Source organism: Hemitrygon akajei, chromosome 26 (assembly GCF_048418815.1).
Source record: "Hemitrygon akajei chromosome 26, sHemAka1.3, whole genome shotgun sequence".
NCBI lineage: Eukaryota > Metazoa > Chordata > Chondrichthyes > Myliobatiformes > Dasyatidae > Hemitrygon > Hemitrygon akajei.
Genome location: NC_133149.1, coordinates 15,720,378 through 15,747,645, shown reverse-complemented (window position 1 = coordinate 15,747,645; position 27,268 = coordinate 15,720,378). Strand labels below are relative to the sequence as shown.

Genomic DNA, 27,268 nt, shown 5'->3' with positions numbered 1-27,268 from the left:
TGCAAAAGAACACCTGAATATTCCACAATGCTTCTAGGACAATGTTCTGTGGAGAGATGAGACAAGAGTTAACTTTTTGGCAGAAATACACACTTCTATGTTTGGAGGAAGAAGGGCACTGCACACCAACACCACATCCCAACTGTGAAGCATGGTGGAAGGAGTATCATGGGTTGGGGCTGCTTTGTTGCCTCAGGGCCTGGACAGCTTGAGGGAACAATGAACTCAAAATTGTATCAAGACATTTTACAGGAGAATGTCAGGGTAGCAGTCCATTACCTGAAGCTTATAGAAGTTGGACGATGCAACAAGTAAATGATCCAAAATACAAGTAAATAAACAACAAAATGCCTTAAAAATAAGAAAAACTTGTGTTTTGGAATGGCCAAGTCAGAGTCTAGGCGTTAACCCAATTGAGATGCCGTGGCATGACCTGAAGAGGGTTGTCCATGCAAGGTATCCCAGAAATATTGATGAACTGAAACAGATTTGTATGAAGGAATGGTCTAAAATTCCTCCTTGCCATTGTGCAAGTCTGATCAGCAATTACAGGGAATGTGTGGTGGAGGTTACTGCTGCTAAAGGAGATTCTTCCAGTTATTAAATATAAAGGTTCACACACTTTTTCCAGCCTGGACAGTGAATGATTAATCAATCTGTTCAATAAAGACAAGAAAAGTACAATTGTTTGTGTGTTATTAGTATAGGCAGATTGTGTTTGTCTATTATTGTGACAGAAGATGATCAGATTACATTTTATGAGTAATTAATGCAGTAAACCAGATAATTGCAAAAGGTTCACAAACTTTTTCTTGCAACTGTAATGTAAGTAATTCAGGAGATTTTTTTTTTTTTGTAACTCCTTAGCTGATGAGGTTGGAAAGTATCTCAAAGCCTCCTGGATATTACCCTGCTAAAACTGCACTGCAGGTGATGACCGATGATAGAGAGCCACACTGAAGGGTATCAGTCTATGGTTGGCATGTGTACTTCTGCAGGGGAAACACACACATTTTGTCCTGAATGTAATTCATTAGAACAGAGACAAGAGATATGTTAAGTTACGGTCCAGATTGTGCAAACCACATTGTGGATCCCTTAAGTCATCTTTAAGATTTTAGACACTAACTCCTGAGTAAACCAGAGCCAAGATGTTTTTAGTTGATGTTGCCTTTTTTATGTAATGCAGCTGAGATCCTGTGTGATGGAACAACGCAATACTGCTGAATTGTGCAAGTCCAGCTTCATCAGGATTCAGTACAAAAGAACAGAAACTCTGGTTCCAATACACAATTGGCATTAGCCAGCAGCAGGGAAGTGTTCAGTATGTACAGGAATCACAAACAGAATCCAGTATTTACACTTAATTACACCAGGTTTGCTCATCACTCTTTACACCAAGACAAACTCAAAAAGACACAGAAAATAGAGATCAATTACAGGTAGCAATTGATAGCTGGGAGACAGATTCCCAGGACTGGATTCATCAGGAATTCAGGTGTGTTGCAAACTTGGGCTATTATATTTCTCTTAAATAAAACCACTGATGTGTTTTTCAAACATTATGTCTCATTAGCACAAGTTAAGTACAAACGATCTTGACTTGGTTTTTCAGGCACTGGGTGAAACATACACTTCATGCTCTTACCACGGTTTGACACAATAGCTAGCTCTAACTGGAGCTGCAGCAACACTGACCCCTTCATATATTAAGACTGACAATGCATTAATGATAATCCGAAGGAGGTCAGAGCCCATTTTACACTATCTTATATGGAGTACGCCGCAGTTATCTAAACAAGCTTGCTGATTGAGGGGTCACAGCTAAGTTTACAGGTGATGTCACAGCATGTAATTTTTACTGAGGATAAATCGTTATTCCTGTACATTAACCAACATATGTAAGACCCTTAATTATTCAGAGGGTTTCATTCCCATCTTAAATATAATGGGAATAGTGGTAATCTGAAATAAAATTTGAAAATGCTAGAAATGCACAGTGTACCCAATGAGCCAAGTTCATGTAGGGACAGCTGTGGCATCTAAAATCCACCTCACACTCACAGACTGACATGTGCCTGCTGTATATTTCCAGACATCTTAGTTTGTTTCCACTTTGTTTTGCCACTGTACAGTGTACTCTATTCACTGAAACAATGCACAACTCTTTGAAATTAGCTTTATACTTGATAGGAAGAGATCTAACTGAGGTCTATCACACACAAGCACAAACACAGACAGCTGAACTGTTGCAGAACTGACCTGCAGAAAGGGTTCTACTTCAGTTTACCTTCCGCACGTTGCATAATTTAGTGGAGGTTGTGGATGTAATGATCCAATTTCAGTTAATGAAGAATGTTCGCTACACACCCAGCCAGTGATGACTGCAGCCTTGCATATTGCCCCTTTCTGACTGAATATCTATCTATTTATTTATCGATACAGTGCGGAGACGGCCCTTTGAGCCATGCCACCCAAGCAAACCCCGACAAACCCAATTAACATTAAACTAATCCCGGGATAATTTACAATGACCAGTTAACCTACCCGGAATGTCTTTGGACTGTGGGAGGAAACCAGAGCACTTGGAGGAAAACCCACACATTCCACGGGGAGGACATACAGGGACTCCTTACAGAATTGTACCGGAATTAAACTCTGAACTCCAGAACGCCCCGAGCTGTAATAGTGTTGCGCTAATTGCTACGCTACCATGGCGCCAATATGTCGTATGAATATTCCGGCAACAATTTCAAAAGGATTACCTAATTTTGTTGGGGATGTCACCGTCATTAGAGTTACACATTCAGTTAAACTATTAGCCTTTTCATGAATAACAACTTTCTGGCTAGTTTTACTAACAGAGAGGCCAGCAAATGCTACAATTATATCAACACCAATGCAACAGCTTTGGTGACAACACTACAATGGAAAATACTGCAGTGGGTGCAGCCTTGGGTGGGATCCCTGTTAAATACATGGCTGAGACAGTGGCCTGCACCCTCAGGGTCTACACATCTTTCTTGACATTCCTGAACCACATTAAAAATCCCCAGTTAGCCAGACTGCCCGTGCTTTTCGCACTCCAGCGGCCTACTCTTATCATTTCCACCTTTTCTGAACTGCTGGTTCCATGTCTCTTCTGAAAAACATCCACTTTACCCGAGACTATTGTTCCTTTAGCCATCTAATTTCCCTTACCTGCCACCTTCTCTCAAACCTTCTGCAATGTTATTTCCCACCCACTGCTCCACGTACACACTTCTCACTGACACCACCTCTGATCTAGTTTAAAAGTTACTCATCTCCTGCCCTGATGGAAAGTCTGGACTGTTAACTCTTGTTACCCTGCAAAGTATTTCCACTACTTCTGTTACTGCTTGAAACAATATGACAATTGTCTAAACATTCTCCTGCTGGCTCCAGTGACTAATAAAGACACCAGCAGTCCCACTAGTCTGAAGGATAATCTCAGTACACTGAGGTCTGTGATGGAGGATTTCTCACTTTCAATGACCCTTGCTGAACGCTATCTATAAATTTTAATGCAGAATCTGTGCCGAGTGCTGTCTGTAGCCTGTTTATACAGGTAGATGCACAGGGAGAATACTCGAGGTGACAGGTCTGGACTCAATTAATATACAGGACTCTAAACTGGATACGAAAATTATTAAAGCCTTGGTACATCAAATCAAATGGCACAATTTGTTAGTTAGGATGCCTAGAACAGTATGTTAGTATCTACATAGAAGGATAATAGGTTTAAAAAAAAAAGTTTATCTAAAATCAGCTGAATTTACCTACTCCCAAACTGGAATATCTTCCGGTTAAGGCTGACATTGAGGTGGTCACTCAGCATTAGGCAGGTGGTACTTTGTGTAGTTATTTTTCATCACTGGTGACTGGTTAGAAAGCCAAGTGAAGCACTGTGCTTCAAATAAACTAAACTTCAAAATAGAAAAGGACCAGCCTTCTGAGACTGTTTACTACCAGAGAGGAAGTGTATCGGAACATACGTAATTATTTATTCAACCGGAGCATGTGGTTGAGAGGTGATTGGGTGTAGACAGAGACAGCTATAACAGGAGGGGTGTGCGTGTGTGTCTGTGCCTGCGTGTGTGTGTGTGTGTGTGCACGTGCGCGTGTTTACGCACCTGTATGTGAGTTGAGGGTTGACTAAGACAGAGCCAGCCCTGCAGCAGAAAATGAGAGCCAGTGTGTGGGAGGTGGGGATTTGATCAAGGCAGAGAGAATTAACAACTTCTCCCCAGCAGCTCTACTGAACAGTAACTGTTCTTGTTAGAAGGAATTTAGGAAGATAATCCCCTTTAAGTGTTGAGCCTCGTGCAGAATCTTGACAATCGTAAACACTAAGCTGAGAGTCATTCACCGAGGGCACAAAATGCAGTCTCACATTTCATATATGTGCTCAAAATACACAACACAGAAGGCCCAACATTCCACATACTATGCATTTAAAAACAGTACTCGGGTTATCTTTTGAAAAATAAAACAGTCCACTGCCCAGCAGAGACTGTACAGAGTAAAACTTCTGCTCATTCCACGTGTACTTCTGTCTCAGCCCTCTGCATTGCCAGCTCTGTAGATATGAAGCTTCCCTGGCCCAAAGCAGTGCTAAATGTCCTGCCTGGGGGTTGACTGTAGCTCGGAGGTACATATGGGGCACTTCCTCCCAGCCCTCGTTTCTGCTGCTGAGCCAGAGTGTGACAGTCATCCAAGTTATCATACTGAGACATCACCGTCAGTGTACTGTGCCGCTTACTGCTCGGGTGGCCAAGGCAGGGGTATGGGTACGACAGCGACTGTTCCCTTCCCAGTGGCTCGGGATGCTGCTGGAATTTGGTGCCATAACTCCTCTCAGCTTGGCTCGATAACAATGGCTTGGCAAGCTCCTCGCCCTCCTTGGTGTAACAGTCTCTGGTAGGGTGCTCCCCTCCAGCTCCTCTCACTTTTGCTCTCTCTAAATCTGGCCTGTCAATTGCTGTCCGAAAGGAATCTTCATAAGTCTGTAAAGGCTCATGAGAAGCAAGCATGTATTTACCAGTTGCGGATGGATATGTTCGCGATTCTGGGTGATCTGGCCTATGCTTCAAGCCATAACCTGCAGAATGTGTGTTGTACGTCTGCCCCCCTTTGGAATCTGTAGAGGACCTTTGACAGGAATCATATTGTGTTTGGTCATAGGCAGGTTCCTGTGGCCTTCTGGTCCTGTTGGGGTTCTGTTTTTGAGGAAGTGCTGGCTTTTCAAGTTGCCCGTTTCCAAAGGGTTGGTGGTGAGGAGTCGTTGGCTCAAGGTACGCTCCACTGTCCAGCTCACAGTCTGGTGACTGACGGACATACTGTGGATCAATGTCTGAGCTCTTTGAGGTGGCAGGATGCCATCTCTCTTTTCCCTCACTCACCACCATGCCAGTTTTCCCAGGATCTGACTTACTTCTGGAGTGGCTGATCTCTAGGCCGCCAAATTCTTCCTGCAAGTTGGGGGACACGTTGTCATACTGCGACATTACTAACCCCTTGGTCTTCTGGCGGCTGCGGACCTCTCGGCGAATGGACTGGAAGCGGGACTTCTCAATTTCCTCTGGGTCCCACATCATGTGCGCCAGCTTCACATCTGGAGATGGTGGCACATCTCGACTCACAAAACTGTGCTCCCTACTCATTGCATTGGCATGCGCAGCGCTGCGTGGATATGGAGGTGCACTGGGATATGGGAAGACTTTACCCTGAAATCTACCCACGTAGGGTGGGATATCTCGGCTCGTGAAAGAATGGAAATGCCTTAGCCTTACTGAACCGTAGGAATCGGCAAGATCATAAATCATACAGTCAGTCCCGTGCAGGTTAAGTCCAGAGGTGGAGTAAGGGCTGTACCTGTACTGGACTCGACCATTTTCAAAGTATGGCTGCAGCTGAGTGACATGGTAATCTGACTGAAGTGGTGGAGCCTGGCAGGGCTTGTACTGGTAGATCGGTCTCTGATAATAGTAGAGCTCATCATCTGGAGGCACCTCAGTTCTTGAAATGGGAACCGACCTGATGGAAGATGATGGCACATGCAGAGAGTGCACCCGCCTTATCGCTGGGTATACAGGCTCCTCAAACTGGGAATGTGGGCACACAAACGGTCGCATGACTGGATTCCCCACCGGGACGTAATCTGACCGGGACAGCCGAGGTTTGGGAAGGTGAACGGAGACCGCTTTGGGCTGGCTGGTAAAATTGTTGAAACGAGATGCGGCTGCGGGAATGTTTTCAGGCCGGGAACCATAGTGCAGATGTTGTGGAGTGCTCTCTGACCTGGATGGACAGGATAAGTGCTGAGGGACACTGTCAGCCCGGCACTGGTACAAGACAGGCTTCATGGAATGAGCATGCTTCTGGTGGAAGTGATTATCCATATCTGGTAAGGATTCCATCTTGGAATGATAAGGATGTGACTGGCACAGAAAAGGTGGCTTGGGAGGAGGAGGTTGGGGTAAAGCATCTTCAATGGATGATGGAATCGTTGTTGAAGCCAGGAATGAATGGAAGTTGGAGGCTGTAATGGTCTCAGACCCGGAATGATTAGGTGGCACCCTGCTTTCCACTGATCGGAGGGGAGGCACTGGTGGACTGGCACCGTAGACACTGTGATCCACAGGGGCAGACTCTGCTCTTGGGTGTGTAACTGGTGCTTGGGCATTGCCTCTTGCTTTCCCCTGATGTCCACAGTGAATGTCCAGGCCTGTGGCAGCTCGATTAACACAGCCAGTACCGGGGCCGAGAGCCGACCCGGCCTGCTCGAGCTCGCGTGGTTCAGATTGCTTGACAGGAACTCCTGGAGACACTGCTGTTCGAACCTAGAATGTGAAAAAACAGGAGGTGAACCAAAAACCACCATCTCCAAGAAACATTTTATTCTTACATTATTTCAATTCCCAGTGTTTCCTCTCTTAAACCCCATACTGTGAATGATTCTCTGTTCAGATTTGATGCCTGAAGCTTAATATCCGTGATGTGTAATTAGCAACCTTCCATTTTCATTTTCTCTTTGCCAGCTTGAACAATGGAATCCCACTGTTCTCCTCCAATCACTCCGAGATAATGTGTGTGAGTACAGATTCCCTGACGGGGAGGCTCAGTTCGAGGACTGTAATCTCAGGTGCACTTTATACAGATCTGAAATCTTTCACTCATTCGCAGTGAACTAATAGAACTTAATAACATTTTAACTGTATACCAAGTTTTAAAATGTATATTTGAATGAGAGAATGGCCCCTTTTCTTTCTTTCATTTAGCTACCTGATGTAAATAGAGCAACAAATAAAATTTTGTGCTTTGATACTGTATGGTATTATAAAATATAAAGACAAACAATGGGTGAACCTTCTGAGCAAGTGCCATGCTAAACTGAGTGAGAAGTAGCTGAGTCATAGAGAATGCCCATTTCCATTGACCTGCACCAGGTTACCCTTCATTCCACTCATGTTACTGTTAAACTTCTCACCTTTTACCCTTAGCCCATGACCTCTGGTTGTAGTCCCACCAAACCTCAATGGAAAAAGCTTGCTTGCATTTACCCTATCTATACCCCTCATAATTTTGTATACTTCCATCAAATCTTCTACGTTCTAAAGAATACAGTCCTAACCTACTCAACCTTTCCTTATAATCCAGGTCCCCCAGAACTGACATCCCTGGTAAATTTTCTCTGTACTCTTTCAACCTTCTTTACATCTTTCCTGCAGGTAAGTGATCAAAACTACATAATACTTCAAATTAGGCCTCACCAATGTCTTATACAACTTCAACATAAAATCTCATCTTCTGTACTCAATACATTGATTTATGAAGGCCAATGTGCCAAAAGCTTTCTTTGTAACCCTATCTACCTGTAACACTGCTTTCAACAAATTATGGACCTGTATTCCTTTGTTCCACCACACTCCTCAGTGCCCTACTGTTCCCTGTGCAAGACCTATCGATTGGTCCTACTGAGGTGCAAAATCTCACACTTGTCTGCACTGAATTCCATCTGCCATTTTTCAGCCCATTTTCCCAGCTGATGCAGATCCCTCTGCAAGCCATGACAGCCTTCCTCACTGTCTACTACACCCCCAATCTTGGGGTCATCTGCGAATTTGCTGATCTAGTTAATCACATTATCATCCAGATCATTGAAATAGATGACAAACAACGAAGGACCCGGCATCAATTCCTGATGCAAACCACTGGTCACAGGCCTCCAGTCAGAGAGGCAACCATCTACTACCATTCCTTGGCTTCTCCCACAAAACCAATGTCTAATCCAATTTATTACCTCATCTCATATGCTGAGTGACTGAGCCTTCTTGAATAGATTCCCATGTGGGATCCTATCAAATGGCTTACTAAAGTCCATGTAGACAACATCCATTGCCTTGCCTTCATTCACTTTCCTGGTAACTTCTTCGAAAAACTCTAAGATTGGTTAGGCATGACCTAGCATGCATGAAGCCATGCTGACTATCCTTAATCAGTCCATGTCTATCCAAATATATCCCGCTCCTTAGAATACCTTCCAATAACTTTCTCACAACTGATGTCAGGCTCACCGGCCTATAATTTCCTGGTTTCTGTTTAGGGCCTTTTTTAAACAGTGGAACAACACTGGCTATCCACCAATCCTCTGGTCCCTCTCCTGTCGCTAATGATGTTTTAAATATCTCTGCCAGGCTGTGGTAATTTCTGCACTTGCTTCCTGTAGGGTCTGAGGGAACACCTTGTCAGACTTTGAGGATTTATCCACCCTGATTTGTCTCAGGATTGTAAAACACCTCCTCCTCTGTAATCTGTACAGGGTCCATGAAATTGTTCCCACTTTCCCTCACTTCTTTAGACTGTGTAACCATCTCCCGAGTAAATACAGATGCAAAGAATGTGTTTAGGATCTCGCACATCCACACATGGATTACCATTCTGGTCTTCCAGAGGACCAATTTTGTCCTTTCCACTCCTTTTGCTCTCAACATACCTGTAGAATCCTTCAGGATTCTCCTTCACCTTGTCTGCTAGAGCAACTTCATGCCTTCTTTTAGTCTTTCTGATTTCTTCTTAAGTGTTCTCTTGCATTTCTTGTACTCCATAAGGACCTCCTTTGTTCATACTTGCCTTTCTCCAATTTAGAATCTCAACATGCAGACCGGACCTATCTCTTTCCATATTTATTTGAAAATAATGGCATTATGGTCATTGAATGTAAAGTATTTCCCTACACAAACTACTGTGATCTGCCCTGCCTTATTCCCTAATAGCAGATCCAGTATCACATGCTCTTGCATGGGGACTTCTACGTAATGATTAAGGAAACTGTCCTGAACACATCTGACAAACTCTAGCCCATCTAGTCCCTTTACAGTATGGGAGACCCAGTCAATATGTGGAAAGTTAAAATCACCTACTATAACAACCTTATGTTTCTTGCAACAGCCTGTGATCCCTCTACAAACTTGTTCCTCTAAATCCCTAAGACTGTTGGGTGGCCTGTAATATAGTCCCATTAACTTGGTCATACCTTTCTTATTTCTCAGTTTCACCCATAATCCATCACTAGTCGAGTTCTCCAGTCTGGCCTGACTGAACACCGCCATGACATTTTCCCTGACTAGTAACGCCACCTCCCTTCATTTAATCCCTCCTGCTCTGTCACATCTAAAACAACAGAACCCCAAATATTGAGCAAGCAGTACTGCCACCCCCCCACCCCTGTAACCAAGCCTTACTAATGCCTACAATGTCATAATTCCAGTTGCTGATCCATGCCCTGAACTCATCCGCCTTTCCTACGATACTTCTTGCATTGGAATATACTTAGCTCAGGACACTGGTTGTACCATGTGTAACCTTTTGATTCCTGACATTGTCTGAGGTCTTCCCAACATCTGTCTCCACATCCTCTCCGTTAACTGTTCTGGCACTCTGGTTCCCATCCCACTGTAACTCCAGTTTAAACCCCGCCATGCAGCGTTAACAAACCTTTCCACTAGGATATTAGTCCCCTTCCTGTTCAGGAGCAAACTGTCTCTTCTGTACCGGTCCCACTTTCCCTGGAAGAGAGCCCAATGATCCAAAAACCTTATGCCCTCCCTCTTACACCAACTCCTTAGCCACACATTAAACTGTTCTTCCCAGTTCTAGCCTCAGTAGCACGTGGCACACATAGCAATCCTGAGATCACAACCCTGGAATCTCGTTCTTGCCCACAGCAACTCCTGTTCGTTCCCCTAACATATCCCCTATCACCACAACTCGTCTCTTCTCTTCTGAGTCACAGAGCCATACTCAGTGCCAGAGACCCAACCACTGTGACATTCCTCTTGGGTCAACTCCCCACCCCTTCCCCCCTCAACAGTATGCAAAGTGATTTATCTGTGGTTGAGGGGCATGGCCACAGGGCCACTCTGCATTCGCTCCTTAACCCCTTTCTGTCACCTATTTTCCTGTGTCCTGCACTTTGGGTGTACTACCTCTATGTCCTTATCTATCACCACTTCAACCTCCCAAATGATCCGGAGTTCATCCAGTTCCAGCTCCTTAACACGATCTGTTAGAAGCTGTAGCTGGAGGTGTCTCACAGTTGCAGTTATCAGGGACCCTGGAGGTCTCGCTGCTTTCCCACATCCTGCCAGGGTTGCATTCAACTATCCTGCCTGGCATCTCGATGTCCTAACTGAGTGCCCCTGCCTTCCTTTAATTTGCCCTTGCTAACTAATCCCAAACACGGATTGGTCACTGGTCAGAATTCAATTTACATTGCCGCGATCCGACACTGCCTTGTTCTACTCGGGTAGTGGACGTGAGTGAAATGCCCTCCATTCAAACTTCCGATCTATATTGCTGCAGATATCCAGAGTCCAGTTGACAGATTACATTTTCTCTTCCCTTACCTGGCCTGAAGCTGTGGGTCCTGGCACAGTGCTTGGGGGAACCTGGCCCGTAGCTGGCTGCGGTTCGACACTTGGCTGTACAGTAGTCTGACGGCTGGCTGTAGGAAGTGCTGAACCCGCTGCTGAACACAGTTCTGTCCAAGGTGTGGTGTGCAGATGCTGGTCCCCTGAGCCCTGAGCCCCTGCATGAGGCTTCTTCTGAGAGTGGACAGTAGCCTGTTGGGCACTTTCTGCCAGGGCCAATGCCAGCAAACGAGCAGCACTCTTTGGAGGTGGAGGTGGTGGAATTAGAGGCACAGAGCTAACCACTGGAGCCTCCTGAGGGGATTCCACTTGAGTTGCTGCAGAGAAAACAGAAGGTTTAAATACATTTACAAATAGGCTATAACCTTTTAGTAATAGTGGCAACTTGATAAAAGCTACAGGCAGTCTTACAACCATCTCTGTTGTCTTTCACTGAAATAATTGTCCCAACCTTTCATGATACTTACATTATATTCTTGTTTCCAAATGATGTTTTTGTCTTTGCCCATTGTGACAAAAAAATTACATTGTCTAATTGTCTTCTGTGTGAACTTTGCATTTGTAGTCACATTTCTTAATTACCAATTCACCAGGTACTGAAGAAAATCTTTCAGAAATTACACAATGAAAGCTCTTCAAGATGTTGAAAGCATTTAATGGTCCCAGTGAGCAGCTTAATAGATCTTGTCATCATTAGTTTCTAATTAGAGACACATCCCAGGAAATGTTACCTCCCCTCATTGTCATGAGCGATAAGGTAATACAGTATGGAAACAGGCCTTTTGGTACAATTTGTTCATGCTGGGCAAGATGCCTACTTGAGCAAGATTTCTTTTGCCCACATTTGACCCATATTCCTCTAAATCTTTCATATCCATGCACCTGTCCATGCCTCCTCCTCTCACAACTCCAGGCAGCTCAGTCAATATATCCACAGCCCTCTGTGTGGAAAACCTGCCTCTCCACTTTAAATCTTTCCCATCTCATCTTAAACATACATAGTTCTAGATACATCAAGCTTGGGAAAATGACTGTGACTACCATTTATGCCCCTCGTGATTTTAAAAACCACTGTAAGGTCACCCCTCAGCCTCCTTCACTCCAATGAAAACAGTCCAAGCGCGTGTAGTTACAGACACAAAATGCTGGAGGAACTCAGCAGGCCAGGCTGAATCTGTGGACTGATGAAGGGTCACAATCCAAAACGGCGACTGTTTACTCTTTTCCATAGATGCTGCCTGGCCTGCTGAGTTCCTCCAGCATTTTGTGTGTGCTGCTTGGATTTTCAGCATCTGCAGATTTTCTCTTGTTTGTGATAAGCCTATGTAGTTACTCCTTTTAACTCGAGACTTCCAATTCCAGTAACATTCTAGTGAATTGTGTCTATACCGTCTCTAATTCAATCACATCATTACCGACAGGGAAGCTAAAAATCCAAGAAACATGTGTAAATGTGGTCTCACCAACAGCTTGTACAGGTGCATCATGGCATTCCAACTCTTGTACTCAAGAGTCCAGTCTGATGAAGGCAATATACCATATGCCTTCCTCACAACCCTGACCAACGTGTCGTTGGTTTCAGGGACCTATGTGCTAGCCTTTAGGCCATTCTGTTCTATAACACTCCCCTGGGTGCTGCTATTCAGCAGTGTATGTCTTTGCCCTGATTTAACTTTAATGCAACACTTCGCACTTGTCTGGGTTAAATACCATTTGTCATTCCTTTGCTCGTTTTCAAAGTTGATCTAAATCCTGTTGTAACATTAGATGTTTATTACTGTCCACTATACCACCAATTTTGCCAATTTACTAATCATGCCACCTGCAATCTCATCCAAATCATTAATATATAAAACAGACAATAAAAGACCCAGCACCAACCCTGTGGCACACCATTTATCATAAGCCCCCAGCCTGAAAAACAATTCTCCAATATCACCCTCTGCCTTCATCCAGCAAGCTAATTTTGTATCCAATTGACTAGCCCACCATGTGATCTAACCTTCCAAACCAGTCAACTATGCAGGATCTTGCCACGAGCCTTGCTGAGATTCACATAGACAATATCTACCGTTCTGCCCTCATCAATTGTCTTGGTCACCTCTTCAAAAAAAACTTACCCAAATTTGTCAGACGCAATTTCCAATGTACAAAGCTATCCTGGCTATCCCTAATCCATCCTTGGTTCTCCTGTGGTTCCCCATACAGTGTAAATGAACACCCTGATCCTCAGAGGGATTTATTCTCTCCGTAGTTATTTTCCCATAACATAATTATAGAATCTTTTAGGAATTTCCTTCACCTTCTCAGCCAAAGTCATCTGATGCTCTCTTTTTTGCCCTTCTGATTTCCTTGTTAAATGTACTCCTGCATCTCTTGTACTCCTCAAAGGATTAGCTTGATCCATCTGCCTATATGTGACATCTGTTCACTTCTTTTTCCTTACCGGAGCCTTCAATATCCCTAGTCAACCAGGATTTCCTCATCCTGCCAGCTTTACCCTTCACTCTACCAGCAACATATTGGCCCTGAATTTTATCTTACTTTTGAAAGCCTCCCACTTGCCAGACCTCCCTTTGCCTGCAAATAGCCTCTCCCAGTCAATCTTGGCAAGTTCCTGACTAACGTCGGGAATCAGTTTTATTATCACCGGCTTATATAACATGAGATTTGTTTTCTTTTTTGCAGCAGTAGTACAGTGTAAAGATATAAAATTACTATAAAATATGCCTTGCCCCAATTAGGACTTTTAACTTGTGGACCAGTCCTACCACTTTCCATTTTTATTTTAAAATGGAATTACGGTTAATAATCCCAACGTGCTCAATCTGGCACGTCAGATTGATTAGCTTTTTTTGTCACTTGTACATTGAAACATATAGTGAAATAAGTTGTTTGCATCAAATTGAATTAGTGAGGGTTCGGCTGGGCAGCTTCTGGTGCCAATGCAACATTCCCACAACTCACTAACCCTAACCACGTTTTTGGAATATGGGAGGAAGCACATGCAGTAATGCGGAGAACGTAAAAGGCCCTTACATACAGCAGCAGGAATCGAACCGTGATCTTACCACACAGACCTACCAAATTCTGAACACTAATCCCTTTGCACTATGGATGTTCGTTCAATCCTAGGGAAGATAAAATCATCACCTGTGGTCTCCCTACATATCGCTCCTCTACTTCCCATTAATTACTGGAGTGCAATCCCGTCAAAATAGCCTCACTCAATGTTCCCAAGGAATTTCATAAGTACTGCTATGATGTTCTCCCTAACCTATATTACTGCTCTCCCTCCTGACTTATCTCCACCTCTATAGAGCCTATAGCATCTATACCGTAGAACACTGAGTTGCAAGTCCTGCCCGTCCCTCAACCATGTTTCTGTAACAGATATGTCGGCCCCATGTACCTCTGTGCCTCGAGCTCACTTGCTACTTGCATTAAAATAAATGCAGTTTAGCCTGTCAAATTTTCCTCACTCCATGTCCTGCCCTGCCTGATTGGCCTTTTGGACTTGTTCACTTTAACTTATATTTACTTCAACTTTCCTATCTGCCACACTACTTCTTTGGGTCCCACCCTCTGCTAGTCTAGTTTAAATTAGACAAAGTGGTACTAGTAAATCTTCCTACAAGGATGCCCCTCAGTGCTGTTTCCTATCTTTTACTGTATAACGTTTGTAAGTATTTGGTATCCCAAAATGCATTATCTCACAGTTAGCTGGATTAAGTTCCGTCTGTTGCCATTTCCAAACTGATCTACGTCCCCCTGCACCCGTTCACAAACTTCTAACTCCAACTCAGCCAAACTTGGGTTGTCAGCAAACTTCTTGAAAGTTTAGCAAATGAATTAATATTTGCAATTCCACTGAAGAATAGATGTAACTGATCATTTTGTACTGTTTCCTGTTAATTCTAAGACTAAAATGAGTAAGTGGTCTCAGCAATCACAGCCACTGAATGGAAATCATTAGCCCAAGACCTGTGTTAGTCAACCAACAGTTGAATCAGCCCCTGTTCCTGCTCCTGACAGCTGTTATTTGTATCTGTTTACTTATGTTGGTTCGGATCACTAGATGTCCACTTTGCTCTTCCAATGAAAAGTCTGAAAACTTGGTTCATGAAGAATAGAGAGTAACACAGAGGAGCAGGCAGCACCTAAAGAACTTAAATCCTGCCTCCCCATTCCTACACTGAGAATGACACCGTGCAAATTTCACCTCCATTCCTGGATCAGAATGCAACACTGCAGAATCATTCCTCCAGTGGGATGAAAAGCAACACCTGCAATGCAGGAGTTGATAATACAATATTACAATCTCACATCTAAGCTGATAGAAACTGTGCTAGCACACTAACTCTGCCATGTGAGGAATCAGTGAAACACTTCACCAGCAATCTGTTTAGTTCTTACTCCCACTGTCCTGGGCTTCAATGGCATATTCCCCACTCCAATGAGAAATAGAAAGGCAAGGAGCTACAAAAGATCTCTGTAAAAATAAGTGCAACACTATGCCAATATCCCCATCCCTATCCCTGGATTGATATGACACCGTGATCTCACTCACTACCCACTCTCAATTCCTAAATCTTCAAAGCTCACACTCAGAAAGAATCTGTGTTCAATACCTTAAAGCTGCTGTTACTCATGCAAGAGTCTTCTGGCACAAATCGGTTCCAGTTAGGAACAGGAAGGTTGCTATAATTATTTGCCATTGGTTGCAACAGAGAGTGACAAATACTAATCTTGTGCTGATTAAAATCTATGTGCAGACTGAACATAGTGCATAATAACTTAGCATGCAAAAAGTGTTTTTATCCACAATGATGATTCACAGTATGAAAGAGAACGTATTCATGAAAAACAAGTAATAGTTTGTTTTTCGATACTTTTGGAAACAGTTACTTTTTTAGGTCTACAAGGACAAACACCAACCAGTCCAACAGCACAAGACCTAATACCAAGACCGTTGTGTATTACAACTATGTAACTGTGTACAGATACCGTACTGAAATATAGCATGCTCAATGAGCATCTCCCAACGAAGGGTGACAGTGTGTAAATGTTCTCATCCAACACATACCTTGTGTTTGGGCAGATGGTGTAGTCTTGTTCTGAATGGTTAGTTCATGCCATTCTGGACTTGGTCCTTTTGCCTCCATTTGTGAATGGGCTGATGACGCTGCCTTGCTTTGATTGATGGATTCATGCCGATCCAAACTCTGCCCCTTTGCCTGTGAATGAATCAGTTGTTTAGTTTTGTTTTGATTGGTTAGTTCATGCTGGTCTGCACTTTGCCATTTGACACTTGCTTGGAAGAGAGTAGAAGGTGTAGACTTGTGATGACTGGTCAGATCAAGACCTTTAGCCTCTGACCCTGGTGCGGCAGCAGAAAGCTTGCTGTGGATCTCCTGGCGGCAGCCCTCAGGCAGCTGTACATCACTGGTCTTCAGCAGCATCGACATCATCTGCGGAGGTGACTTGCTGACATTGTTGCTGCCTGTGGGGCTGCTGCAAGGTGCAGACGAAGCCCCTGAGAAAGCAGCCATGTTGCCAATCATTTCAGATACACGTGTCGGAACAGAGATTGTGATCGGTTCAGAAATAGTCATCATAGGAGACTTGGGTGACTTGCGTCCAATTTTTGGGGAGAAGGCATGAACAACCTTTTCCGCAAAAGAAGACGGTTTAACTAGTTTCTCGTCAGTGGGGCTCAGATCTGGTGAGAAGAATGGGCTCAGTACTTTATCTGGGGAGTGAGAGGCTGGTTCGGAACTAGTAGCATTTCCAGGGGTTAGGCACACATTGCCAAATTCTGACTCCTTCACACTACCATTCAAATTGTCTTTGCCAGTGGGTGAGAAGTCCACCTGAGATGTACTGTTGTCCAGCTCAAAGAGTTGTGCCCGCGGTGGACTACACTGAAAAGACATTGGGTCAAAGTCAAGCCCAGCTGCCCCCATATCTGGTGGGCTCAATTCCACTTCATCCATACTAGAAGACACCAGTGCAGGCACTTGAAGAATGGCATCCTCTCCTTCACTCTCGTCATTGGGAAGGTTGTCATAGGAATTGCAGTGGTTGAGGTTAGGAAGGCCACCAACATTGAAGGAAACAGACAGGGCATCACTGCTGGACCGAGGCCTTCTAGGTCTGTACAACTTGGATTCTCCTAAGAATGAATAGACAGCAAATTAATCACCACTAGTAATTGATTTATGACACAAATTAATTCTAATGTCTATACATTTTTGAATCATGAGACATAACACCCGTAACTATCTGCCAACACGCCTGGGTGTGGTGCACAGTTTGCTGTCCTCAGCACCTCAACCCCGCAATCCTGACTTCTGTCCCACTCACTGCTCAGCAGATGCCTACTCCCACCCTTGGAAATCCCCAGGACAGTCCAAAATCCCCTTGCCTCATGGAATAGGGGCAGGGATCAGGAGGAGCACTACAGGGGCTGGAGCTGAATGTCAATGTGGCATTATCTGCCCAATCTTCAGTAACCAACATCAGGCCCGAATTCCTCTGGAAATCTCTTGGGCCCTCTGGAGGCCTAACCAGGGATCAGAATCAGGTTTATTATCACTGACGTGTTGTGAAATTTGTTGTTTTGCAGCATCAGTGCAGTACAATACACGAAGTATTTCTATAAATTAGTAAAAAATAAATAGTGCAAAAAGAGAGCAAAATATAGTGAGGTAGTCTTCATGGTTCCAACCAAGCTCGGGCTAAGATACGACATGGATCCAGATTAACATCCAGTCAGATGTTGGAGATTGCTGGGCAAAGGACTCATTGGGATACAGTACCAATGAGCACAGGTTAGATATGGTGGGCAGGGATGCCAGAGGGAGAGGGGAGATGGGACAATGGGGCAGTGAGGGAGCATTAAGACACCCAGTGAGTGGGTAAAAAGTAGTGCAGCAAGAGTAGTTGTGAGGGAGCTGGGAGTGACACGGTAGGGCTCTGCTATTTGTGCCTGTAGCCATGAAATAGCGTGATGGGCAAAAATGATTGGGAGTGGACATATTGAGCTAATGTGCTATACAGCTCTATGTCTAAAATTAAGAACACCTGGTTATACGGTGAAAATAAAACAATAAAAGAAATGGCTTGGATTGTTAGTCTACACCATTTCACTGCTTAAATATGCTACAAAGGTTTGAAGTTGGTTTATTATTGTCACATATACTGAGGTACAGTGAAAAGCTGGGCGTGCATTCTGTTACACAGTGCATTCAGTTAGAACAAGGTAAAACAATAACAGAATGCAGAATAAAGAGCAACAGCTACAGAGAAAGTGTAGTGCAGGCAGATAGTAAGGTGCAATATCAGAACGAGGTACTGTGAGGTCAAGAGCCCACCCCATCATATTAAGGAACCATTCAATAGTCTAATAACAGCAGGGTAGGAGCTGTCCTTGAGTCTGGTGGGATGTGCTTTCGTATCTTTTGCCCAATGGGAGCAGGGAGAAGGGAGAGTGTTCGCATGAGTGGGGTCTTTGATTATGCTACCTGCTTTATTGAGGCAGCAAGATGTATCGATGGCGTCCATGGAGGGGAGGCTAGTTTCATGCTGAGCTGCGTCCACAATTCTCTGCAGTTTCTTGCAGTCACGTGCACAGCAGTTTGCCATACCGAGCCGTGATAGATGCATTGATAAAAACTGGTAAGGGTTAATGGAGACATGACTAATTTCTTTAGCCTCCTAAACAAGATGATGTGTTGGTGAGTTTTCTCGGCCGTAGCATCTATGTGGTTGGGCCAGAACAGCCTATTCGCAATTTTTATTCCTTAGAACCTGAAACTTCAGGCATCTCGACCTCAACATACACTATTTGCTGAGGACAGGTCCCCCTCTCCTCAGGATAATCAGGAACGTGTTGAGGGTCTCTCCTATAAGGTGTGCACAAGCCTACTGTATTGTCAACCCCACTCACCCCATAACAAATTCATGCATACAATCACCAAAAATTAATTACTAAAGTAATCTAAAAACTCACGAGGTTAGAACATAACATGATGGAAGAGAGGTTTAATTTTTGCCAGGCATTCAAAGCACTTATAAACATTGATCAAACTGAAGCATAAACTATGTTTCTCTTTCTAATGATGCATCTGACTTGCTGAGTACTTAGATTAAAAACTGTTTTTATTTAAAGCAGTTTGTTGGGCTCAAGGAGGCACATTTACTGATGCTGAAGATGTACAGCTAGGCTTTATCAGCTGGAAACCAGGGCTAACTGGGTTCAATTATGAAGAAAGTTTACTTGGGGGAGAAAAAGCTGTACTTCTTTGAGTTTAGAAAACTAAAGATTCTATTTACTCTTTTGGAGTAAGCCAGAAAGGACTGTTCACACAAGGCCAGTGCAGCAGCAGCTTGTAACAAAAAGCAATGGAGATTACAGGTCAGCGGAAAAATTAAAGTAATATTTTTTGTTATGTATGGACAAAGAATTGCAGAAGTAATCTAGGCCACTCAATCTAGAAACACATCAGTCATGATTTATTCAAATGGAGAAGGTGAGTAGCAACTGAGACTGAGTTGATCACAACTCACTTTTGTTCAATGGTCATCACCCAGGCAACTACGGCATCATCTGGTGCCAAATATAGATCCTAAATATTCTTTTCACGCCTATTTAACCTCAATCATTTTAACTCTGCAAAACTAGACTTTGTTTCACTGAAACTTGCAAGATATTTTGATCTGGAATCCTTCAACCATATGGTCGAGGCACCACAAGAATGAAATTCATTGGTTACTGTGTAAGTAAGCAGCTGACCTCAAATTGCACATATCAAGGAAACGGGAAACATTTACTTAACTCTGAAGATTACTTTAACTGCAAAAATAAACGTTATAAGACGCATTCTAATTGAGTGCCAGATATTCGCAGAGGAGGTTTAAGTGTTGGGTGTATGCTGTAGTCCGCAGAATACAAATTCAGTTTCAGAAATAAAAGTACAACTTCTCTGGAAGTTAATTCTGTCCTACTGGGTGATGATCAACAGAAATAAAACATTGGTCCAAAATCAATAATGAATATTTCACTGAGGAAATGTAAAACAATTGTCAAAATAATAACACACAGGAAAACCTTAGTCAGTCCGCATCAGCTCACAGAATTATTGAGCCATTGGAGGACAAAGGAAGCCAACTTCCTGTACAGCAATCCCATCAGACCCATTCCTTGCCTGTTCCCCACACTGCCTGCAAATCAGTCTCATTCAATAGCCTCTCCAAACTACTTCTGAAAGTTCTGACTGTTTCCATCACCTTTATGGGCAGCAAGTTGGAGACAAAAACTATTCTGTAAAAATGTGTTTCCTCACAGTACTCTTTCAGCTACTGCTCTAAAATGTAAGCCCCTATTCCTGGTCTGTGAGCCTGACACTAATGGGAACAGCTTCCCTCTCTTTACCCATCTAAACCAGTCATGATCTCATTATATCAGACGAGGCCATTTAGTCAATCAGGTCCATACCTGCACCCAGCACAGCAATACCATCAGCATCTTTCCTCCTTCCCTTATTTATATGCCCCTGTAACTTATTTATTCTCACATATTATCAACAGTACTTTAATTCTTGCACAACTTAGGGATAATTTATAGTTGACAATTAATCTTCCAGTATCCTTTGGGACGTGGGAGGAAACAGGAGTACCAAAAGGAAATCCCACATTCACAGACGGAACACGTAAACTCCACTTCAGAGGTAGCATCGAACGAGGAGAATCTGGCATTGTGAGAATGCAGTGGCAAACACTGCACCATACTGCTAGTCTTCATACATGTCGTGGCTATCCCTCGAGGTCAAGGATGATGGTCTTCGTTCCGTTTCCACAGAGTGAAGACGCCTGTGCGCGTACTTGTTCAATGTGTACTTGATGTTGCACTCCAAGAAGCACACGATACTTCACAAATCAACCAACTGATTCCAATGGCATGGAAATCACGATGATTGGAGCTGACAGATTTGTTGCAGGCTTCATCTGCCTTCACAGCTATTGAGTTCGAAGTAACTTCGTCCGCCTGTTCCACCGTTGAGGTCTTGGTTGGATTGTTCTTTGTCAGGGACCTCACCCTCAACCTTACCGCCATGGGTGACCCTACCAGAAGCATAGCTCCAGACGGCATCGCTCTCAGGATCTCAGGACCACACAAGCTTCTCCACCATGACAAGGTGACAACGTATACCTTTATCAAAGCTCCTTTGTTGTTTCAAGAATCTTATGCCCTAACTTCCCCAGTTTATGCTCCAAGAGGACCTCAACCTTGTCGTGGTTTGGAGGTTTGCGTGTCTCAATGACCCAGAGAGCAATGTTGGCTGAAGTCAGGGCTTTATGCTTTGGCTCTTGGTAGGGTCACCCATGCCAAACAGGACAAAGGGTAGAGACCAGACTAAGAGTGGTCCACTGGTCTCCAGGTTTGGGGGTTCAGTTCAAGAACTAACAACCCTGACTGGTCAAACAAAATTATTACAGAAACAGCAATGAAGAATCCTTCTACATCTGAGTGCAATGGCATTCCTGAGTCTCCACCTGGAACTTGCACGATTGACAGCAATAAAAACTGAGAGGAAGCTAATGACACGATGAAGGAAGCTAGGAACACCTCCACAGATGGAGGACTTGTATTGCTGCCCTAAATGGCAGTAAGTCAGTCAATACAACTGAAATTCCTCATGCCTGGAACCACTGTTGTGAATTTCTTCTGCCTCCTCCATTGAAATTCACACTCTTCCTTATGTGTGCTGACTTGAATTGGACCAACCATTCCAGTTACAATCTAATCAGTATTTTCTACAGGTTCAATACATCCTTTTTTGCATTCTTTATCTGAATCCCAGGGCCCCACTTGTTTTATAAAATCTGGAAGCATACTGAATTGTGAGAGAGAAATTATGTTTCATGTTAATAACCCTTCTATGTCCCTCTCCCCAGAACACTGCCAATCTGCTAGTATTTCTAGCAATTGTTTTTATTTGAGATATTCAGATCTTTGATTTTCCATTTAATCTAAATTGTCTCCTACTGTTCTTTCTGCCAACCGTATCACTAACACTTTTCTGTATGATATCATTTACCCCTGTTCTAATAGTCCCTTACTCCTGGTAGTCAGCCTTCCTTACTTTTTTCCACACTTTCAAACTATGTATCAGAGAAATAGGACTTCTGACACTGAGCACTAGGGAATATCTCCATTTATCATTCTGCAGTGTAGAGAAACAATTTTTTGCCTCTGCTTTCTGCCTTCATTTCCTGATCAGGCTGTGTCAATCATTTAATTACACTGACCTTTTTTTTCAAGTCTCCTTTGTGTTTCAAATTTATCCTAAAGAGTCCAATGGACACAGACAGAGGAAACTTGGCCCATCAGAGTCCTGATGACTCCCAGGGGAATAATCCTAGCAGTCCCATGAAAGGCAATTTCTCTGTACCCTGCAATCTATTCTCTCCCACACTATTATCCTTTGTTTATTTTGCATTATGCTACAATAAGGGGTAATATACAGGGATCAATTAACCTTCAGACATCAATTTGGGACCCGGAGAAGCTGGAGCTGGTCACCGGAATAACATGCAAATTCCACCCACAGAGAGCACTTTGGCAAGTAGATCTGAATATCTGAAGCTGAGAGGCAGCACCACTAACTGCTGTGTCATAATGTATACATCCTTTTCATCAACCTTCTCAGCTACTTACATTTCAAACAGGTTAGAGAAACACAAGTTCCCTTCAAACAATCCATACCAGAGCTACTTTATATCAGGTGACAATTTTCCAAGTGTCTTAGTGTTCCCGTGATGGAGATTCAATTGTCAAGTCAAGTCACTTTTATTGTCATAGTACATAGTAAAAATGAGACAATGTTTTTCAGGACCACGGTGTTACATGACACAGTACAAAAAACAGACTGAACTACGTAAAAAAAACAACACAGGAAAAAAAACACACAACAACTACACTAGACTACAGACCTACCCAGGACTGCATAAAGTGTACAAAACAGTGCAGACATTACAATAAATAATAAACAGGACAATAGGGCAGTAAGGTGTCAGTCCAGGCACTGGGTATTGAGGAGTCTGATGGCTTGGGGGAAGAAACTGTTCCATAGTCTGGTCGTGAGAGCCCGAATGCTTCGGTGCCTTTTCCCAGACAGCAGGAGGGAGAAGAGAATGTATGAGGGGTGCATGGGGTTCTTCATAATGCTGTTTGCTTTGCGGATGCAGCGTGTAGTGTAAATGTCCGTGATGGCGGGAAGAGAGACCCCGATGATCTTCTCAGCTGACCTCACTATCCGCTGCAGGGTCTTGTGATCCAAGATGGTGCAATTTCCGAACCAGGCAGTGATGCAGCTGCTCAGGAAGGTCTCAACACAACCCCTGTAGAATGTGATGAGGATGAGGGGTGGGAGATGGACTTTCCTCAGCCTTCGCAGAAAATAGAGACGCTGCTGGGATTTCTTTGCTATGGAGCTGGTGTTGAGGGACCAGGCGAGATTCTGCACCAGGTGAACACCAAGAAATTTGGTGCTCTTAATGATCTCTACTGAGGAGCCGGCGATGGCTGGCCTTAATTGTGTGACTTATCCCTACATGTTTTTTTATGAACAATCTCCAGTAGTCTGACACCTACTCTCACCCTCTCACATCATCTTTGTAAACTAAAACTAACTTTTGTTTTTCCATATCTCTTTCCGCAGATGCTGTCTGAACTGCTAGTGTTGACAGCTCCAGTGAAATGCAAAACTATTATACATCAAAGATATACTGTAATCATTCATACACCATGCCACATTACAAGAGTGAAACTTGCAGCAAATACCGAAACATGTAATGAAACATACAAACTAGCTGTGCACTTTGTACATACCTTCCACATTGTGCAGAGATGAAAGAGACTCTTCACTTTTCGCAGAACGAAGTGTTCCTGAATCACCCTTCGCTGATAAAACAGAATCACAAATGAACAGGATGAAATCAGACAGTCACAAATTGCTACTGAGTCAATAACTTTAAACCTCCATCAGTAAGGATTAGATGACTGGGTCTGAGTCTGGCAGGTTCTGGCTCTGTGGATCAGAAAGGTAGGGGTGAGAAGAGGAGGGCAGTGGTGATAAAGGATTCAATAGTTAGGGGAACAAACAGGAGATTCTGTGGATGTGAAAGAGAACTCGGATGATAAGTTGCCTCCCAAATATCAGGTTCAGAAATGGTTCAGATCAGGTCCACAGCATTCTTAAAGGGGAGGATGAGCAGCCAGAAACCATGGTTCATATTGATACCAATGACAGAGCAAGGAAAAGTTATGAATGGATAAGGGAGCTAAGTAGGAAGCTGAAGGGTTGCTGCCTGTGCCACACATCAGTGAGGGTCAGAACAGGATTTGGTAGATGAATGTGTGGCTGAGGAACTGGTGCAAGATTTCAGATTTGTGGATCATTGGGATATCTTCTGGGGAAGGTATGACCTATATAAAAGGGACAGATTACACCTGAATTCAAGAGGGATCAATGTTCTTGCAGGCAGATTGCTAGAGCTGTTGGGGTGGATTTAAACTTGGTTTTCAGGGCCCAGGGAAGAAGAATGATAGGTCAGAAGATGGGATAGCTGGTGTTGTTGGCCAGAAAGAACTACAGTCTACAAATCAGTGAATTTGAATGAATCGAGGACAATGAAAGCAGACAGAGCAATTGTCTTTGTTCTTGCCTTGAGGTCAAAGGAATGGAGGCTGCCATTTGTGAAGCTGCTCTGCATCCTCCATTTTGTAAAATGGTTTTGCTTGGCTGAATCAGTGTTTTAGAGTAGACACAATGATGTTCCAGGTAATCACCCAGACTAGATATCACTTTCAAATAAGTTATTTGTGAGGTATTCTTTGGTTAGATATAACATGCAGGTTTGTGAAAGGGGTCTACATCTTCTCTGAGTGATTTGAGCTAGCTACTGGTTTGGTAACTGACTTAGAACAAATAGCCATAAAATTAACAGTTTTCACTTGCGGAAGAGGGCAATAAATGGATGCTGGCTTGGACTAGAGCCAATAATGTGTTATAGGTCAGTCAGATGACTGATAGATAATGACATTGAGAATACTTAAACTGGTAAGGAATTAATATAAAAGCAGAGACTTTGAATGCACATCAGTGACAATTCTGGAGAATAACGATAGCAGATACAAGTGTGAGCGACCCTACGTAAAACACATGGAGAGTGGATTGGGACTACGAGGAATGCATAGCCTCCTTTGCCTGCATATTAACTTTTCTATTCTTTGACTATTCAGGAGAGTCAGGGAAACCTAGTGGGTATGCACACAGGCACTTAGTGCATAAATTCACATACTTGTTAGTTCAGACAATAAAGATACTTGCCGGTAAATACAGATTCTCCCTGTACCTCTCTGATCATTACCACCAAGGAGTAATCCTTGTAGCAGTGTAAAAGGTAGATACAGTGTGTAGAGACTGTGAAGAAGGATAAGAGGTGAATAGGGCATAAGTGTAATCAGTTAGATGGGTTGAAATGCATTTACTTTAATATGAGAAGTATCAGGAATAGGGTGATGAACCAGTACATGGAACAACATTATGGCCATTACAGAGATTTGGCTGTCACAGGGGCAGGAATAGATGCTGGACGTTCTGGGGTTTAGATGTTTTGAAAGGAACAGGAAGGGAGATAAAAGAGGAAGGGGAGCGGCATTGTAATCAGGAATAGTATCACAGCTGCAGAAGCAGAGGACATAAGGATCATCTACTGAATCAGCGTGGGTTGAAGACAGAAACAGGAAGGAAGCAATCACTCTACTGAGAATATTCTATAGATTCCCCCCCCCCCCCCCCATAGCAACAAAGACACTAAGGTGCAGATCGGGAGGCAGAATTTGGAAAGGAGCAAAAAATAACACAGTTCTTCTTATGGGTGACTTCCAATTCCCTAATATTAATTGGTTCCTCCTTAGAACAAGGGCTTTAGATGAGGCAGAATTTGTGCAGAAAGACCGACTAGAGGAGAGGCCATTTAGATATGGCACTAGGCAATGAACATGGTCAGGTGGCAGATCTTTCCATGGGCGAATATTTCGGAGACAGTGACCTCAACTCCCTGACCTTTAGACAAGAATAGCAGCAGGCAATATGGGAAAGTATTTAATTTGGGAGGGCTAACCATGATGCAATTAGGCAGGAACTTGATAACTTAAATGGGGAACAGATGTTCTTAGGGAAATGTACAATGGAAATGAGTGAGACAAGCTGCCAGGGGTCATGGCAGAGGCAGATACAATGGGGATATTTAAGATACTCTTAGAGGGACTCATGGATAAAAGAAAAATGGAGGGCTATGAGGTAGGGAAGGATTAGATTGATCTTGGAATAGGTTAAAAGGTCAGCACAACATCATGGGCTGCATGGCCTGTTCTGTGCTATCTTTTATTATGTCTTAGCTTCAGTTTCCCTTTGATTCATATTGTGTTGAAGTTTTTAAAACAGAAACAGCGTAAATCTTCATGTGACATGCCAACCAACGCAGTGGTTTTTTTGCCTTCAGCAAGGCATCAAGAACTATCAAGAATTAAAGCACAACTAACCCTTGTCATCACCCACCTGTCAAAACCATGGATTTCATCTCTGATGGTTCACTGGGGTTACGGTGTAGTTTCCGTTTGACCACAGACGAGGATCTGCCAAGGTTGAAGAAAGAGCGCCAAGTGCCAACAGGAGACTTCTTCGATTTGCTGGTTGTCCTTTTCCTAGATAACGATGGTAAAGGAGTTTGTTAAATATTTGGCCACTCTGTATTTGAAACAGTCATGCAGGTTGAGTGATAATAACATGAATTATCATGCAAGAAGCAAAAAAAAACTGCAGATGATGGAAAACTAACATTACAAGTTCATTAATGCCCAGCTGGGCATGCAGCATCTATGGAAATAGACACGGAGTTTCTGTCTGGGATCAATGATGCCTGGGAGACACAGTGGCGCCATGTTCATACAGCTGCCTCAGAGCTCCAACACTAGATTTCATCCCTCTCTTGTGTACTGCCTATGAGAATCTTACGTGTTCTCATGAGTCAGTGGGTTTCCCATAGGTGTTCCAGTTTCCTCTCACATCCTGAAGAATGCTGCTGGTTAACAGTCTGCTGCACATTACCCCTCAGTGTAAAAGAATCAAAGGGGAATTGATGGACGTGAGAGAGACAAGGCTGCTGGGCTTATAAGGAAATGAGACTAATGGGATTGCTCTATTGTGTTGGCCATAGCGGATTTAAAATAAGGAAGAAAATATCAA

The 27,268-nt window shown here is 43.4% G+C and overlaps 1 protein-coding gene across 8 annotated transcripts in view; it reads right to left on the bottom strand.

Moving 5' to 3' along the window:
* Positions 1–1,137: 1,137 nt before the first annotated feature.
* The window catches only part of LOC140716771 (rho GTPase-activating protein 32-like), a 518,900-nt gene continuing 492,769 nt past the window's right edge, over positions 1,138–27,268 (bottom strand). For all 8 annotated transcript variants that reach the window (XM_073029618.1, XM_073029623.1, XM_073029624.1 and 5 more), the window contains 5 exons: positions 26,582–26,727; positions 23,848–23,919; positions 16,039–17,127; positions 10,929–11,269; positions 1,138–6,863 (listed from right to left, as the gene is read on the bottom strand). In XM_073029618.1, the coding sequence (XP_072885719.1) occupies positions 4,557–6,863; positions 10,929–11,269; positions 16,039–17,127; positions 23,848–23,919; positions 26,582–26,727 (3,955 nt within the window). In that variant the 3' untranslated portion in view covers positions 1,138–4,556. The remainder of the gene's footprint in view (positions 6,864–10,928; positions 11,270–16,038; positions 17,128–23,847; positions 23,920–26,581; positions 26,728–27,268) is intronic.